The sequence below is a fragment of the Pelodiscus sinensis genome, chromosome 14 (genome assembly GCF_052426305.1).
Source record: "Pelodiscus sinensis isolate ZL-2025 chromosome 14, ASM5242630v1, whole genome shotgun sequence".
In the NCBI taxonomy this organism is placed as follows: Eukaryota; Metazoa; Chordata; order Testudines; family Trionychidae; genus Pelodiscus; species Pelodiscus sinensis.
Window position 1 is genome coordinate 27732188 of NC_143065.1, and position 19753 is coordinate 27751940.

General features: G+C 39.3%; 1 protein-coding gene across 3 annotated transcripts in view; it reads left to right on the plus strand.

The window, feature by feature from the left end:
- Positions 1 to 19753, plus strand: part of EFL1 (elongation factor like GTPase 1) — a 183045-nt gene that overhangs the window by 138200 nt on the left and 25092 nt on the right. For 2 of the 3 annotated variants that reach the window (XM_006139255.5, XM_075897120.2), the window contains exons 18-19: positions 7254 to 8263; positions 19337 to 19521. In XM_006139255.5, the coding sequence (XP_006139317.3) occupies positions 7254 to 8263; positions 19337 to 19521 (1195 nt within the window). The remainder of the gene's footprint in view (positions 1 to 7253; positions 8264 to 19336; positions 19522 to 19753) is intronic. The other variant, XM_089782057.1, reaches the window with a different exon arrangement.

Genomic DNA, 19753 nt, shown 5'->3' on the forward strand with positions numbered 1-19753 from the left:
TTACTGCCGCTTTTTTTGGCAATTTGCGTTACCTTTTTCTGATAATTTTGTCAGAAGAGGTGTTTCTGAAATTTGGCCCGTCTACACTGTGCTAAATTTCGGAAAAACCTCCTCTTTTGAAAGAGCCCTTCTTCCTTGTGGAAAAGCAGACGTGTTCCTTGGACGCTGTAGAGTTTTTCCAGGATACTCCGTAGTCTAGACACAGCCTGAGAGTCATTTTATTCAAGAATTCCTCCTAAATGGTAAGAGGTAATATAACCCACACTCCTTCTGAGTGTAGTTTGCTGTCCCATCTAGTGGCACAGAGACCACTTACAGAGAGAGAGAGAAAATTAGTTTGCTATACTGCAGGGCATCTCAACTTTGGAAGCCCCGGGGTCTACAATGATACTCACAGCACATGCCGAGGGCCACAACTTAAGTGTGGTTGCATATCCATGCAAATATATATGCAAATAGCTTCTTTCACACTAAGGGCACAAATACAAAGATAAGGCAAGACTATACAACACAAGACTACACAGTCCCCATTTAAGTCAGTTCTGCTGATATTAATAAAATGCAATATTTACCTGATTTCCACCCTATGACAACACTTTTAATGAGAAATGACAATCCAGGAATTTAACTACTAAAACACATATCAACAGAAGACCATTATATTGACTCACCATTGTGGAGCATGTTCCCAATGGAGGCCATGTTCAAAGGGTTCCACCCATGGGCCGCATGTCGAGTAGCCCTGCTCTACAGCTTTAGCTGACAGCTGGTTGGCTTTTAGACCAAGCTGTAGAGGCTTATGTACTGAGCTCCAGAGGTTCCAGGTTCATTTCTGCTTGTCAGCATTACAATGTGACCACATTTGATATCAAGGTAGATAAAAGTCAACTTGAAAAAATTAAAAATATGATTTTAATTTGATTTTTTTTATTTAAATCCAATTTTTTTATTTTTTTTAAATCATCAGTAAAATAGTACGTTTCTCATTTAAAAGTAAGTTAGAATTAAATCTCATCACAAACACGTGACACCTAAACCTGTAGTCTCATAAAAATGAATTAATGGCTCCAGTCTATCTAGTTTAACTATTTGTTCTTGATTCTTGAAGGTTTCTGGGCTTCCAGTTTCTGTTTCTCAGCAGATTAAAAAGTAACACGTGCAAAGAAAGACACAAGCTGGATAGAATTGTTTTTGTTCTGTGCTTATGTAGTGGTGGACCTTGGCCAAGCATAGCAGAGGAGTTAGTTAAGACATTGTCTTGAAGATAAAGACAATATACGGGAAAGGATGGAGATAGCATAAAAAGGAATAGTGGGGTGGACTGGAAAGAAAAAGGGAAGACATTAGTCAGCACACACATTAGTATTCCCCCACACTTTTGCCACAGAAAAACTGCCGTGGTTTCTGGGCATAAGAGAGACCCTATCTGGGAATATTTGAAGAAATTTGTTTTCTGGGTAAAAAAGAAAAATATGTCAAGTGTAAGCTTTACAAGAGGGCACTGCAAGGCCTAGTTGCAAGACTGAAACATAAGGAAAATTGCTTATTGGGAGAAAATGATGTAGATGAAGATGTGGATATGGCTGAGTGGATCAACTGGTTAGTAACTTAACTAATTCACTTTGCAGTGCATCATTCTTCAAGGCTCTCTCTATGCCTTTTAGAGTAAGCGTGATTTGACAAGTAAATTCCCCAGTTGTTCCTATGTTGAATGTTTCTAGAAAAAGTTTAGCTTAGCTAATCCTTATGTCTTGTTTAATTAGTTGGTTAAGTTTGGAATCTGTCACTCAAGTATACAATACAGAAAACTGCAGTAAGAGAAATCTAGAGTTACCAGTTGCCACTGTGTGTCATTTTCTTACTTTATATTACATAATACATGCCCCTTATTTTGGAATGTCATGGCCACAGACCGTAACGGTGATGCCAGAAGTTTATTCCCTGTTTTACTTAAGCATAACTCAGCTTTTCCAAGAGAGCCCCCATTCTATACTTGTTTTCTCAAAAAACAGAAGTGGCAATGGGGCCGGGGAGGTTTGGGCCTCTTCGCTCCCTGCTGCTCCCAGGAGCAGGAGTGCATTGGTGCTATGCATCATCTTCCCTCCCCGCTGCTTCAGGTATGCTGGGAAGCATGCATGCTCTTTCCCTCCCCGTGGTGGTGGTACACACGCACTTGGGGCACTGCTCCTTCTCCTCCTCCCCTCCCCATGATGGAGGCAGGGCCTCAGTGGAGGGGCAATGCTGTAGGTGTGGCTGGGGCCTACCTCTCCCTAGAAACTCCTCAAGTCTTCTCAAACGTTCTCTGCGACAGGCGGCATGGCGGACACCTCTCCTTTTATAATCGTTAGAGAAGTGTTGGTAGGATAAGGATAATATTTCCAAAGATGATTTCCTATTTGCCAGAGTATTTAATTTGCAAAACAGATTTTTGCCAACCTCAATAATTAGTCTGAATAATTAAATTAAATAAAATAATTATTTAAATATATAATATTTTCAAAATATAAGCATTATAATATTTCTGTTTCCACCAAATTACAATATGCAGAAGAGAGAAAAAATTATCTTGGCTGTGTTCTGCTACAGTTTTGTGACGCCTACGTACCTATGCAGTTTTTGAAAATGGGGTTTAGGCTCCTAAATGATGTTGTCACTTCTAAAACCTCGTCCTGTATATTGATTGCAATAACTATGGATCTAAAAGGAAACTGGCTTATATCTGGGAAAAGAGAGTTAAAGATTTGGAGATGAAAGGAAGTTGTGAGTGACTGAGTCTCACAGAACAGAATCTGCTTCAAGGAGGCTATGATGTGACATTGTTAGTCAAACTTTTCAAATCTGGAAAACAAAATTTAGTTTTCTAATGATGTATTAAAAGACCAAGGGGGAAAGGGCACTAATTTTCAATGATGCTAAACTGTCATGGAAACCCAAGGGAGATCAGCATCTTTGAAAATCAAGCAGCTTTTATTTAAGTGCTTAAATATGTATTCATGAGCCTAATTGTAATAATTCACTTTTCAAAGTTTTAATCATTGCTTTCATTTTTTTTCCTATTTAGTTGAGTTTATAGAATAACATATCAGATCTTTCCAGGAGACTCACTATAGCAGTTAATGTTTAGCATTTTATTATCTCTATTTTATGGTGTTTTCATTTTGGTAGCACTTTTTAAGTAGCACAAACAGTAAAACATTAAGCTTCACATCATTCATACTAAGCTGGGGCATGGTTTGTTTGTTATCCATTGTGGAAGTCTCACAGGAAGTCTGTGGAAAAGATGGAAATAAAATCTAGATTTTTCTGGCTTTTATTCCTGTGCTTTAGATCAGTGTTTCTCAACCTTTTTTTATTAAGTACTCCCTTTAAAAAAAATTATAAGTACCCCCAGTACGTAGTTTTCAGAAACACAAATTTTTCTTCTACCATTGCAACACATTTGTTTAAATAACGTAATCATAGCCAGACAGGCGATAAAATTTTGAGGTGTAAAAAGTACAAAAAATAATAAAGCACTGTAACAAAACAAAAATTCAGTTTTCTTCAGATTTCAATTGTTGACGTACCCCCACACACACACACACATCTCTCAAGTACCGCTATTGGTTCTCATACCACTGGTTCAGAAACACTGCTTCAGATCATCTCGCCTCTTTTCTTGTAACCTAGTTGTTGATAAAAGTTCCTAAAAGAATGGTCTAGTGATTAAAACTCAGTGCCAGAAATTAGGAGGACTGGATTTTATCCCTGACTCTAACTCAGATTATGAGAGAGGCCTCAATGTCTGTTCCAAAGAGGTGCAAGTGCTGCAAAGTACTTAAAGACGTAAGCTATGGCTACCCTATAGAGCTTTAGTGGTGCGGCTGCATTTTTGTAAACTCTGTAGGATAGCCACTCCAACAAGAGAGTGCTCTTCCCTCAGCTTAATTACACCAACTCCTAGTGAGTGTCAATAGTTATGTCAGTGGGAGAAGCTCTCTTGCCAACGTACGTTGTATTGTTCAGGGGCCTGGCTAATTCACATAACTAAGAAAAAGTTAATCTCAAATCCTGAGCAAGGAAAGAAGGAATTTTGAACGGAATGGCTGGAAGTTGCTACAATTTGAGAGTCATGGGTGGCAGTTGCATTCCAGAGGAATGTAATCAAAGTCTAAACTGCTACTTTGTTATGCTGCAACTTTCTGGCTCTGAAGAAACACTCCACTGAGCACTGCAAGTTACAGTGCTATAAAGCACGGCTGTAAATGGGCTCCCAGCCCTGGGAGCTACTCTCTTGCTGGAGGTGGTTTGCATAGTGTACTGGGAGAGCTATCTCTCAGCTTTTCTGCCGTGCCACACTTTCATTTTAAAGTGTTGCTAATGACTATGCTTCAATTTTAGAAGTCTAGACAAAGCCAGAAGTATGCTTGCTGGGAAAGGAGCACATGAGATGCTGAAAGAGAGAATCATAGAGGGCCACAGTGAGAATAGGAAGACAAATGGGGATCCATGGTAGAGAAGCTGAGAGAAGATAGGTGAGGAAGACTAGGAACCCCCTGCTCTTCCGGTGCACTTCATCTCTCTGCAACTTGCTTTTCATTAAACCTAAATCAGTAAGTCTTGGCTCATGCTCTTGCTACCCTTTTAATGAACCTATATAAACTTCCTAGGTGTTTCTGGGTGATGTTTAGCTCTGTGCTCTGGATCCATAAAAAGGGAATGTAAAAAATGTGCTCTATCTTGTGATATCATTTGCCTCATACTACCACATACAATGTTTTGTAGGCTTAGAATCCTTTCAGGTGACTTAATTAAAAGCATTGTCTCATTGTAGTAAACAAACATTATAATGGAAGGCCTTACTTAGACTACAGCTAAAAATACTGAATTTAGTTTTGGTTACCTCAGTGAGATTATACTTCCTTTCAGGTTTCACTGAAGCAACCATTCTGGCATTTTCTATTCATGCTCAGATGCAAAGCAAACTCTAACACAATCCTTGTCAGACTATTTTTTTCCAAGACCTCCTCACCCTGTGGGGTTCTGACTTTTTGGTAGAGACCAGTTGTTTTTGAAAGAATCTGTTTCGAAACAAGTTCCAGTGTGAGGAATTGCTCCTGCCTAGAGCAGGGGGCTGGACTTGATGACCTTCTGAGGTCTCTTCCAGCTCTCTGATTCTATGAATTGCACCCTATATGAAGATTCAGTGCAAGACCTAATTACAAAAAGTTAAACATGCCACGATTGCTGGTCAAAGGGAAAGAGAACCAATATGCATTAAGGATGAATTTGTCTGTCCTCAAGGCCTGACTATGTTTATTTTGAATAAGGTGTATCAGAGTCCCAGATTTATGTAATCCACACAAAGTAAAATGGAGGAGTCAGCCATTACTCAAGGTGGTCAAAATTGAGAATGTAACTATGATTCTTCCCTGTAGATATATCTTTGCAATCTGACATGACTATTGGGTCTGATCAGTAGGTTGACTGGATACAGAGGGTTGGTTCATCTGGGACTTCAATGCTAATACATGTTTTCTTTCTAATCACTGAACTAGAATCAAGGCTTAGAAAAGTTTTTACTGGTCCTGAAATCATTAGTACTAGTCCTGGCCAAAGTGCATTTATGCCCTGGGATATCATAACCCATTGGGCCTTTAAATCATGCATAACATCTAATACATTGTTTTCTTGTTATCCCGTTGAATATTAAGTACATAATATTTCTTAATCGTTTCATAAACTTTTGTTAATTTAATTGTAATTTCTTGTCTGAGAAAATTATGGGTGGTAGTTTGAGTCTCTTGACACTTCTGACATTACAAGCATTTTTTGTTTGTGCCTTCAAAAAGTGCTACAAACATCCAAGATTGAAAAGAGGTGAAAGTCTTTCTGCAGAATACTCACTTGAATGGACATTTCTTTTCAGATTTAGCTTTCATTATTTCATTTTCTTCATTATTATAGTGATGAACAATATATTGGCACTTCAGTAATCATGCTTATAAATGCTTTATGGGATACTATGATGTTGCTGAAATTCCTTTAACTCAGACTAGTTGTGTCTTGCTGTGCCTTGCTCTGTTTGTGTTTTGCTTACAAAACAGGTTTTTTATATGTATGTAGCACCTCTCATCAATTCGTAAGAAGTCCTTTTCAGAACATACCTTCAAACTCTTACCCTAAAATAATTATTTGTAAAGTATAAAGATTTCTGAGATGCTAACTAGCAGAGAAGAACAGTAACAGCATAATGGGCAGATGGAAGCTCAGCTGCTGGTTCAGATTTTTTTTCTTTCTTTTGATATCTGTTTGAAAAGGTCAATCAATGCTTTCAATAGATTTTAATTATGAAGTATCAACACCCTGACCCACTATATTCCTACCATTGCTACTCTCCTTTTCTATAGCTTCTTGTAGGCAATGATCAGAAACTTGCCTTTTTCATTTAGTCAGGTAAAGGGGTTCACCAACAGCTTAGTGGTTTTTTATTGTATTTTGAGTCTTAGAATCCTCTTGAATAACTTTTCACTCTGGACTGTTATTTTATGACATGTAGTAATGTGTCATTGTCATTCCAGTGTAAAGGTTTAGTATTTTTCTGTAGTTTATCAATTTTATTTTAATTATTTCACATTGTTACATTTTGTGCTATTGTCTGACAAGCTTGTGTACTGTCATCTTCTACAAGAAGGCCTCTTGAAATCATTGAATTTGCTTTCAAATGTTTTCCATTTAGAGCTACTGTACAATGTAATGTTTGTCACTTGAGATGCATTAATTAAGGGATTTTTGGATAACCAAACAAATAATAGAAGAGATTACTGACTTTGACTGTCAGAGCAGTGCTTTATGCAATATGTTTTGGACTAGATTGGTCAGATCTATGGGTGTTAAAGAGGGATGTGTGGCTAAGAAGCCTTCCATTTCCTAATCTATGTCGTTGCATGCAAGCAATGGTAATCACTTCCCACAATGGCATGGGGACATGGCCTTATGCCCTGCCATAAGAACTAATTAAGCTTGCTCAATACAGTTCTCTTTCAAAAGGTATCATAGCGGCCATGCTTTCTTTTTGAAGTACAATGCCTTTGGACACTCCCATTGAGGATGTACTTTTTCACTAACTTGACTGTAGCCAGAAGCTAAAATGCCACAGTCTGCCCCATCCCACCCACCCCCTTTTTTTGTAATTAGGTTTATTAATGAATATTTGTTTCATGATATAGGCATTATTTTAAGTTTATAAACTAATATTTTTACAATTTTTGTAGGTTTGCAAAGATACAAATTAGTGTATCAGAACCAATTATCCCATTCAGGGAGACAATAACAAGACCTCCAAAAGTTGACATGGTGAATGAGGAAATAGGAAAACAGCAGAAAGTTGCAGTCATACACCAGGCTAAAGAGGATCAGAATAAAGTCCCTGAAGGAGTTCAGGTTGATTCTGATGGCCTCATAACAATGTCTACACCAAATAAAAGTGCCACTCTCAGTGTAAGAGCCATGCCACTTCCAGAAGAGGTAACTCAGCTTCTTGAAGAAAACAGTGACTTAATTCGTACTATGGAGCAATTCAACTCATCTTTGAATGAGGATAAAAAAATGCATGAAATTAATCAAAAGATCCTTGGCAAGTTCCAGGAGTTTAAACAAAAATTAGAACAAAATCTGCAAGGAAGAAAGTGGAGAAATGCTGTTGATCAGATCTGGTCATTTGGCCCACGAAAATGTGGGCCTAATATTTTGTTAAATAAATTTGAAGGCCACAAAAAATCTGTGTGGCAGTGCCTTGATAAGACTACTAAAGAAGTGAGTAAATATCGAGATTTTGACAACAGCATAATAAGTGGGTTTCAGTTGGCTACACTTTCAGGTCCTATGTGTGAAGAACCTCTCATGGGTGTCTGTTTTATAATGGAAAAATGGGACATGAGTAAAGTGGAAGAGTACATGTCTGCTCATAGGCAGGATTCAGAGGAACTGGATGCTACAGAACAGACAAAAAATGAAGACAAAGTCACATCTCTAACCAGTAATACCACTGAATCATCCAGTGAAAATAAGGAACTCCAGGGTACAAGTCAAGGAAGCCCAAATTCATCTGCGAAATCAAGTAAACGCAAAGGAGAAATTGTGATTGCAGATTGTTATGGCCCTTTCTCTGGACAACTGATTGCCACCATGAAGGAAGCTTGTCGTTACGCCTTACAAGTGAAACCACAGAGACTTATGGCAGCTATGTATACATGTGAAATTATGGCCACAGCAGATGTTCTAGGTAAGAAAATATACAAATCTGTATAAATAATTTCATTGCTAAATGTTAAATCACATATTTTAATGCATTAGGCTTTGTCAGAAAGCTTAACATTTTACCAGAAGTATTTTATAATTGTCCAATTGATGATTACTGTGAATCTATGGTTCTCTAATAATGATATCATACTGAAAAATAACAAAAGATCTTTCTTCATTTGATTCAAATAGAAATAAGACTACATGCTTCGGAAGACATCAAGTAAAAGCATTAATTGTCTGACAAGAATTAAATTGTAGTTTAAATAGGGACACAAATATTAAAATACTATTCCACAGTTTAAATATTATGCTTTTGTGGTATCCAAGAGGCATTGAGCACTATAAATGTAAAGACAAAATCTTGCTCCAAAAGATTTGAAAGGAAATCTGTTCTCTTTGTTAAACCAGGAGCAAAGTCTTGGTTGTAGGTCCCAGGTCCTCATTGATTTAAGAATTAAAGTCAGTGGTGTATTCAGATAGGATAGCAGGAAAAGTAAGGGAAAAAAGAAATCTTAAGCCTTTCTTAGTATCCAGTTAGTAGCTCTTTCTGTTTTTTTAAAATATTCTCTTTTCTCTAGGGTTGTCCTTACCCATATACAGAGTATGCAGCTGCGTAGGGCACCTGAAATTTTGGGGCATTACTAGATCTTAATGTCTTCCCACCCGTCTCTTCCTATTTCTGGTCTGTGGCTCTGCTTCCTCTGGAGAGGATCTAGCTAACTTAAAGTTGGAAGGGGGAAAAAAACCCTGCCAGACCTATTAGCAGAACACACAACCTGTGAAACAGCTATTCAAGTGGTAATGAAACCTTTTAACAGGCATTTGCCAACCACAGGTATATGCTGTCAGTTTCTGAATTTACTGTGTAAGTCTACAGTTTTAGTTTAAAATTTCCTTTAAAACTATTTCATTAGTGTGTTGCTGAATATTATAAAATCACATCTCTAAAAAAATCATTATTTTCTTCCCTTCCTGGCCCCAGGCTGCCATTGGGCATAAGTGCACTAGTTTAATCGTGCTGCATAGGGCCCCATAAATCCTAAGGACATATCTGCTTTTCTCCCATTAGCATATAAGTTACTCATTTTGCAAAACCACTGATTGCTAAACCTGTGTACTTTACATTACCGTAGTACTTATACTTACTTAAACCCATTTTATGACCTACTTTCATCACCATTTGTTACTTTTGATTGTGACCCAGATATTTCCATGTTAGTTGCAGCAACTTACTGGACCAAATTCATTGCATCAGTACATTGAGTCTATATTTAATCTAACTTTCCATTGCCCCAAAGCCACAAATATATTTATTTTGACTTAGTACAAACTACTGCTCACAACTGAAGCCATAATGTATCCCACACACAGTACTTGAAAATAGAGCTACGGTTATAAACAGATATAGGTTGGTAGCGGTTAGGCAGAACAAAAAATTCATTTCAGGAGCAAAACATGAGATTAAATAGTTACTGAAGAGAGATGCTTTGGATTTAGGTAGTGCTTTGTAGACGTTTCATATGTCTATTTGGTGAGAGAGGCACTCGGAAATATAGAAGCCTGGAATCGCTCTCGTGCACAACAAACTAAACATAAAAGTGTTTCTGTCCATAAAAAGTGTATTATTTTCATATATAATAAAGTAGAACTTAATCTGTTCAGTGCATTCAAGACCTTATATCAAAGCAAGAGATACTTATGAACAGGGCTTGACAGTTGCGGCGAAAACCACTCGCCAGCTCCGCACTGCACATGCATGAGACCCGCACTGCGCATGCGCGAACCGCCAGTGAACGGGGCGAACGGCTGAAATCTACTCGCCTGTGGTGAGTAGGTAAGCGGATTTGTCGAGCCCTGCTTATGAACATAAATGAGCAACTTCAGCATCCATCTGTCTCTGCTGCAGTACCCATGAACAGCAGAGCTGGTATAGTCCTGTTTGAATGTTGAGGCACACCCACCTGCCCAGCAGTGCGCCCTGCTCTGTGCAAGCTCCTTGTGCAGCAGACAGCAGCATGTGCTGTTACTGGGGAATCTGTGACTGCTGGTGATACAGATCTTCCTGTTATTCACCCCACTGGTAGGTATGTAAGCGACTAATCAACTAGTCAACTGTTCAATAAGCAAAAGCTATCAGACGACACACTAGTCAGCTAGTCGCTTCCCCTCCTTGCTTCCTCTATCAGAAAGAGCCCGCTGGGAATCTTGTACATTTCAAAGCAGAAGCACCGCATGGAGTCTGGAACCAGCAGGGGACTGTCTGAGGCTGGGGCAGAATACCACGCGGCACTTCCTCCATAGAAATGTAGCAACAGTCAGGCAGGCTCTTCCTACGTTTCAAAGCAGAAGCTTCCTTATCGACTCATTGAATAGTCGGTGGAAATAGCATTGACTATTCGATTAGTTGATTAATCTAATTTTAACATCCCTACCCACTGCATCCTCCACTTCCTCCCTGACAATTTGCTCCAGTGTATCTCCTCAGTGACCATTTTATCTACTTGATTTGATTTTATCTACTTGAGTTGAGTGCTAGATTATGGAAATTGGGCAAAATGGTCTGAAGTGGCTAATAATGCTATTAAGATGAGAAAGTTGAAGAACAGAAGGGTGAGCTTTAAAAATGAGATGAAAATACTCCTGATGTGTTATATAAGAGCATTTTTTCAGTGCAGCCGTGGAAATTATTTCAGACTTTTCCTACATCCAGCAAATGCATGTTTTGGAAGTACAGTATTACCCATTATTGCTTCAGCAATATATATTACCTTTTAAAGCTTCCTGTTTCCCTGTCTGCATACAATTAAGTAAATACACCAATTCTGAAATTATAAATTCAGTATAATTTACTGCTGATTAAAGCTATGTTTTCACTGCCAAAAATGATGGGATTTTTACAGTGAGATAACTAATATACATTAGCTAGTTCACTCTAAAATCCTAGTTCAGACAACAAACAGCCAGTTTTTACTACAGTGAAGTTAGGCAAGGTCAAACCTGGGTGGGGAGTTTGCGTTGACCTTGCTGAGTCATTCTGCGGTTAAATCTGCTTGCACTATGTTTCTGTTCACATTTTCCACCTGTTAGCTATTTTGCTGTAAAAGTCCATCATTTTTTACAGAAAAATCATAATAAAAACAAAGAGGGGGAGGGCAGACATATGTTGTAAGCTTGCATACATCTAATTGAAGGGACTTCATTGTAAATTGGATGCCTGAATCCCATAAACACCTTCAAACTTTTCTGAAAGCACCTGCTCATTTCCAGTAGATTGTATTAAAATATCTGATTTCTCTAAGTCATTCACTATAAAACTCCTTCTGTCTCCCACCCCTCCTTCTGTTTTCTTTAACAGTTCTCTCTCTGAAAAACTCCAGATACATCATGAGCCTTCTAAATATCATATGCTCAGTGTTTATGTAACTGGTTCTTTCTGTTGATATTGCTGCCTTTTGGCTGTACAGCGTCTCTCCTCATTCATTACTAATGGGCTAATGCTTCCCACCTGTGGAGAATTTGGAGGCAGTCTCTTGTTTTTGCTGGCCTTTCTGCATAGGCCACCAGAATTTCTGCCTCCAGCAGTGAAACAAGCTTGTGGCTCAGTTTCTCTCTACTATGTTAGTGTAAAATCTATTTTTATTCATTTTTATGCAGTTGCAACTTAAAGTATCTCTACACAGCAAGCTTATTTCAAAATAGAGCATCCACACTGCAGGGAAACCTCAAAATTAGTCCAAGATAGGCTCCCCTAATGTGGATGCTCTATCTCGATTTAGAGCACCAGGAGGCACTGAGGAGGAATAATTTTAGAATGGCCCTGGTGAGGAGCTATTTTGACATAGCAGTACTGGAGCATCCACACGCACCATCTTCCAAAAGAGCTTTTTCAGAAGAGGCGTTATTCCTCATGGAATGAGGTTTACCAACATCGGAAAACGCCCTCCGTTATTTCGATTTTCTTTTGAAATAATGCAGTTGCTGTGTGGATGCTAGTATTGTTTTTCCGGAATAACGGCCATGATATTAACCACCTGGATCTGCTGTTACAGCACCTCCTTGCTGGATTCCTCTGCCCCACTCATCACATGATCCGTCTCCTGTCATCCATTTCCAGACAAACAGAGGCTAATTCCTACCCATCTTGGCTAATAGCCATTGATGGACCTAACCTCCATGAGTTTATTTAGCTCTTTTGAAGCCTGTTAAAGTCCCTAGTCTTCACAACATCCTCTGGCAAGGAGTTCCACAGGTTGACCGTGTGTTGTATGAAGAAAAACTTTTTTCTTTGTTTTAAAACTGCTATCTATTCATTTCATTTAGTGACCCCTAGCTCTTCTATTATGGGAACAAGTAAACAACTTTTCCTTATTCACTTTTTCCACACCAGTCATGATTTTATAGACCTCTATCATATCCACCTTTAATCTCTTTTCTAACCTGAAAAGTTCACGTCTTTTTAATTTCTCTTCCTATGGCACCTGTTCCAGACCCCTGATCATTTTTGTTGCCCTTCTCTGAAACTTTTCCAATGCCAATATATCTTTTTTGAGATGAGGCGACCACATCTGTATGCAAAAGACCCCATAGACCATAAGAATGTTTGCACACTACACAGCTATAGCTTTTTAGACCAAAGGTTTTTTATATTTAATTAGGAAAGCCTACTTTGTGGCAAACAAGTTGTTCATCTTCTAGGAGTATAGACTTTACTTGTAGCGAAATGTCTCGGGTCAAATCCTTGTGTGATTTGTGACAAGCAGTGCATTCTAACCTGATGGCAAGAAGACAGTCATGCTACACCCAGAAGTAGCCATTGCTCATCCTAAGTAGCTGTCTTGCTCATGCAAACCTACAGAGGAGGAGCTATTGTAGCTGAGATTGCAGAGAGCCATCTGTCCTGAGTACTTGCAGAGGAAACCACCTCCTGCCTTCTGTTGAAGTAGGCTTATGACTGAGGTATGAGTGTTTACAGCAATTTGTTGGTTGGTAGCTACACCAAAGGTATCTAAGAAGGGACTCTGACCCTGGCAGAGGGAAGAATCTGGAGCAGAAGCTTCCAGGGAAACTTAGATAAATTTTCCTCCAATCCAAGAAAATCTTCGACACGGCAGAGACAAAAAGAGTATGTGTGTATGAGTCCTCATAGACTCTTCTTTTTGATCCACCATTCACACCCAGAGTATTAAGTTGCTTCTGTAGTCAGAACAAGGCATAGTCTACATCTTATGCACCTGTATTCATGCATGGACAGCAAATGGAAAGCTGATAGAAAGGGTCCATAGATACTTGTTCTTCAGAATCAAGAAAAGCTTTTGATCCCAATGCAGAGATGCTAACCCAGAGGTCAAAACAGACATGGCTTTGGGCATAATTGCCATAATGACAAGTATTTGCAAAGATCCAAAATTTCAGTGTGTCCCTTGTTTCCTGAGGTGCCATCAATCTCGAGTCCTAAGATTGCTGGTGCCATGCATGAACTTCCCAAAATTCAGCTGCTGACATTTCTTCTTTAGACATGGGACTATGCACATTATGCATCTGAATGTTCCTTTGTGGGCAGGTGGGTACAAACATGCTGACAGCCAGCTCAACTTTAATTCTAGACCTTTTCATACTGTATAAGCTATGGAAGCATTGAAAAAACAATTTCAAAAATCCCATATGTACATATCCTCTTAGTTCATTTTTATGCCTCTCTGGGTGTCTAAAGAAACAAACAATGGCACGAACATGTCTATATGGGATCAGATCAGCGGTCCACTTCTGATGGTGATCAGTACCAGCTGTATCTGTTGAATGTGCAATAATCTAAGTAGTGGGTACTTGCAGAGGGAAACCTCCTCTTACCTCTTGTTGAGGTTGGCTTCTGACTGAGGTGTGAGTGTTTACTACATCTGTTCTGAAACCAGAACAGATAATCAGAGGGCAAACATTCTTCATGGCAATGGATATATTTTCCTGGATCAATAAGAATCTGATACTAAGACAGTTCATGTGAAAGATACAGGAAAGAGGAAAAGGAAGATTTGAGGTGGTCGTCCTAGTCCTCCACTGACCCAGAAGGCACTTTGGACTTGGACCAAGGATCCCACATTGCCCTTGCAGAAAACATCGGACCTCTTGCAGGAATCATCAGACCTCTTGAACTCCTTCATTCAGGCTATGTCCACACTGCACTTTTATTTCAGAATAAGCTATTCCAGAATAGTTATTCTGAAATAGCTTATTACAAAATAGCACGTCTACCCTGCAGGGAAGCCTCAGAATTAGTCTGAGGCAGGCTTCCCTAATGTAGACATGCTATTTTGATTTAGAGCCCCAGGAGGCATTGGGGAGGAATAAGTTAGGATGGTCCTGGTGAGAGGCTATTTTGAAATAGTGGAAGTGGGGCATCTATACAGCCCCTATTTCGAAGTTATTTCGGAATAGGCATTATTCTTCATAGAACGAGGTTTTCAGAAGGAGGAATAAGCCTCCCGTTATTTCAAAATTATTTTGAAATAATGCTTCTGTTGTTTAGACACTCGCATTATTATTTCCGAATAACGGCCATTTTACTGAAATAACTTTGCTGTATAGACACACTCAGTCTGGGAACACCTACAGCTAACTGTGTGGGAATCAGAACTGTAGTTCATTACAAATTATTAGACTATTTTAGATACAGTTTGGTATCTAAAACTCAGCCAAGATATTTTTCATTGATATGGTCAAATTTATGTTTTTGGTGTAAGGAGAAACAGAGTTCTTTGAAAGTCTCAGAGGACTAGCTGTGTTAATTTGTAACTTTAAAAATGAGTGGTCCTGTGGCACCTTAGAAACAAAGTATATACAGAGAGATAGTAATAGAGATGTAGCCGAGAGTGAGTGAGTGTAAAAGTATCACTTGTGTGGGCAAAACCCACTTCTTCAGATGAGCTTGAGTGAAGTAAAAATGTTCTTTGGGGCATGGTTTGCCTCTTTCTTTGTTCAGAGTCTAGCACAGTTGTGCTATGACCTCTGGATGCTGTTGAGATGCAGATGATATAATCCAAAGTTGTCAGCTACACTAACGTTTCCCCAGGCAGTCTGGTTGGATCCCACAGAGAAGCACCTTAGAAACATGGATATTAGCCATACCAACATTTTGTGGACAAGTACATTGGATCCTCATTTGGAGTAGCAGCTGCCAAGTTTTTCACAATGACAAATTAGACAAGCCTCTGGCTGTCCTTTCTAGTCACCATTATCTCCAAAAGGCAAATTCTGCAGTTTACTGCCATAGCTATGCTGCTTTTCTCATGAGGAAATGGTTATCCATATAGCTTCAGTTCAAGGTAAGCTCCTCTTTCTCAATTCCTGGGAAAAACTTCTCTATCATTTTGTTCTGACCTGTGCAAAGTTGTGGCATAAATGGGTGTTTCTAGAATTCAAAAGAGACATCTCAAGCATATGGATTACATATGCCAGTTGTACCCTGGTCATCTCATTGTATGCAAATTGCCCATGCCTTTGGGCCTCAAGGTTGCTGCAGGCAATATCTAAAAGTCCTGCAGCAGTTGGTGTGCTGTGCATCTGGAATAATATTCACAGAAGTCCACAGGGAGAGAGGCGGGGGGAGGAAGTGTGTGAGCCTCGGCTGAGAAAGATTTGCAAAGTATGTTTCCATTCCTCTCTAGAGGCATCCTTTGGCAGGATGCTTCTATTGGGTTGGTTCCCAGATAACTCTTTAGTTTATAAAGCACTTGCTTTGTATGGGGTGAACTTCCATTCCTGTCTGTTTTCTGCTGTAAGAATTAAACTCTGCTTATCCTTCCCCTCCTTTCTTCTGTGATTCACTTTACACTATTACCAGTTAGTAATGAATGAGGAGAGCCAATGTGCAACAGAATGAGAATCTTACCTGTTAATTTTCTTTTTTAGTACCTTTTCTCCAAATTCAATGACCAGAATATAAAAGCTAATTTAATGCATTATATCAAATTGTCTTTATGCTAATTGGCTGCTGAAAAACAGCTATGGAAAAACTCTTCCTGTGGCCTGTGCTGAAGGGCAGAGCTTAGTCTCAGAGCCTCCACCAACAATATTGAACCAATTCTGTCCCCCACTTGTTCCATAGATGGGCGATGGGACTATAGCCCATTAGTAATGAATTCTGAGAGAAGCTGCTAACGCAAGAAAATGATCAGGTAAGATATTTCTCGTTTAGGCTGTTGATCCTTCTCTTTTTTTTTTTTCTTCTGGCAAATTTCTGTCTTGAATTTTGCTGACCTGAGAAAAATTATTTTACCATAACACTGTTCTACTGGTAACATAAACATTGGTACTGTTCTTTACAGCTCTAACTTGTTTATAAATATAGCATGCAATTCTGTTCACCTCATAGAGCGTGAATAGTCAGTTTCATGTTAATTCCTTATTTACTGTACATATAGCTATTAAGAGATACATTATAACTTTTATGGCATCTTTATTTTTAAAGAGTTGAACTTCATTAAGTGCAGATGTATAAGTAAATTATACCTTATTCATACTTTTTGATGTATTGCAGTATCACAATATTGCTCTATTGCATGAATTCAGAATAAATTTCCTTTTTCAGATATTTAGACATTAAAAAAGTGTTTCCTGCATACATAAAGGCACATGTGCATACACAACCAGAGAAAAAGATAGCTTAGCACAGGTTAGAAACCAACCTGCCGGTAGGCATGGAGCTGTGATTGGACCCTCTATTGCCAGTACTTTAACCTATTCGGTAAAACACTGTACTATTCTCTAGCCTACCCTCAGCACATCTTCCAGTGATTCAGATTACCCCAGCTCCCCTCAAGGGCCAGGCTCTGCAGCATCCAGAGGATCTACACACAAGCCCTTCTGGCATCCAATATCCTGACTCCCTCACCCACCCCAAATCTCCATCCAGTGTAGTCCAAAACGAGGTGGAGGGAGGTTTCAGGATTTCTCCCAAAGAACAGTTTTGGTTTTTAGAATCAGATTCTCAGATAATGTCTCTGTGGCACCAGTGACTTCAGCAACAATCGATGCTACTTGAATGAAGTAGCATATAATTGAAAAACCTTTAGTGAGCTGAAAAAAAAATCTCTTCTCACTTTTCTCTCAATTTTCTCTCACTCTTCTCACTGTTTTGGGAAAACAGACTCCAGTAACACTTGGCCAAGACTACAGCTCAACATGTGCCTCTCCACTATGCTTGACAGACTAGTTCCTTTTAATAAATGGTGCTGGTAATATCTGGTGTATGCGTGTTCAAGGTTTCAACTCTGCTATTAAAACAAAAGGAATAAAACAAATATTTTAAAACTAATATTAATATCCTGTAATCTATTTGGAAACTTACTTATTTTAACAGTTCGTTTTTAATAAATTCTGCATGTTACCATGAATATTTCCAGTGACCTTGATAATGATCTTGTGCAATGTGTGTGCATGTCTAAGCTTGTGTTTTAAAGTACAGGTTGAACCTCTGTTAACTGGGACTCCCTGAGCTGGACCACAAATGTTCTAGTACCAGAGAGTCCCAGTGGAAGGCTGGTGGCTGGGCTTCCCACAGCTGGTCTCCCTGCAGCTTGGTTGCCTAGCACCTGCAGCTAGGTACAATCCAGCAGGACTGCCCGGTGCATCCAGGAGTCCAGCGCACCACAGCAGGGCTGCCTGGTGCATCCAAGAGCCCAGTGCACTGCAGTGGTGCTACCCAGCACATCCAGGAGACCAGTGCACTGCAGCGGGGCTGCTAGATGTGGCCTGGAGCCCAGCACACAGGGAGCTGGATTGGAGCTGGGCTGCCTGGTTTAGCAAGGAAGAGGTGGACTGGCAGAGCAGTGGCGGGGGGGGGGGGTGCAGGGAGCCGGTCAAGAGGCTGGCAGCCGGTCCAGGGCTGGAGGGGCTGGTAGCAGGGGGACTAGATATGACCTCCCCTGGTCCGGCAAAATCCTTCATCTGAGATCAGTCAGGTCCTGAGGGTGCTGGACCCGGGAGGTCCAACCTGTAGTGTACAGTTGTGAGCTGTATAAAAAATACAGCCTTTTACTGTTTCAGAATTCCCTAGATGCTCTCAAGGTTTTCTTAGATTTGAAATTGATTAGCCTATATCAGCAAATCTCATATATGCATTCCACACCGAGTATGTTTGTCTAGAAAATGCTCTGACCTTTTTGTGTCTGATTTCACCATTTAGACCTGAAACACTTCCCCCCCCCCCCCCCAAATTTTGTAACTAAAAAGAAAGCAACATATATAGTAACAGTGAAATTCACCTAGATGAAGAGGACCATGTGAGGGGTGCAGTAGGAGGGATAATGTCCTGGCAAGATCATGGGCAAGAATAGAAAATATCATTGGAGGTGATAGGCAAGTGCTATTAGATCTACATTTATTTGAATCTACTGGCCTGCAGATATTGTAGTGAGGCTGGAAAGATTCACTAACCATTGTTCCCATTCATAGGGCTTATCTGTAGGTTAGATTTCACCACCTCACAGGCTCTGCAAGTTCCCCACAGAAAGCCTAATGCTTTGGCCTTGAAGGATTTCATTTCATTTTATAATAATGTAATTTTTACATGTATATATTTGTGTGTGCAGAATGTTGATGCAGTGTGTGAAATAAGTAACAAGGAGTCAGAAGTGAGAGAGAACTTTCTAGAAACAGCAGAGTTGACTCGACAATGGGGATAATTACCAATAAAATGTCTGACATCACACTGATATGTTCTTTTCAGTGTATACACTTTAAATCATTCAAGCTTAATGATTTCTTTACTGCAGTGTGCCTTTGAGAAATATGCATAATATTGTCATAAAATGTACGCAAGTATAGCAACCACTTGGTAGTAGTAATTTTATTAAATATGTGTATATACTGTGGATTTGCATCTCTTGCTAATTAACAAATTTATGTTTTGTATGATTTTAATCCACCTACAATCTTACAGGAAAGTGACCAAGTCATCGAAAATATATCCTGTATACAGTATTTCAATAAATAATTACGTTTGCCTTAAAGCAGAGGATGTGAAAGGCTCAGTAAAGTAATAAGACTTATGCCTTTGCAGGTCGTGTATATGCCGTCTTGTCCAAAAGAGAAGGCCGCGTATTACAAGAGGAGATGAAAGAGGGGACTGACATGTTTATTATTAAGGCAGTGCTGCCAGTAGCAGAAAGCTTTGGGTTTGCTGATGAAATCAGGAAGAGAACAAGTGGCCTGGCCAGTCCGCAGCTGGTGTTCAGCCACTGGGAGGTAAAAGATCTATTCATTCCAGCTGTTTTGGTGATCTATTTCCTGTAGATGTGGCAGAAAAAAAAATAGAGGGAAAGGTTAAGTTTTGGCCAAGTTGTGCCTCTGATTCATTCTTTTCAAAATAAAGAGGAAACATTAGCTTTTATGCTCTTCAGAAATAAATATTTCTATCCTGTTTGGATAGTTTTAGATGTTTTGAAAAGTAAAAGAAGTGTTTTGGATAACAAAATAA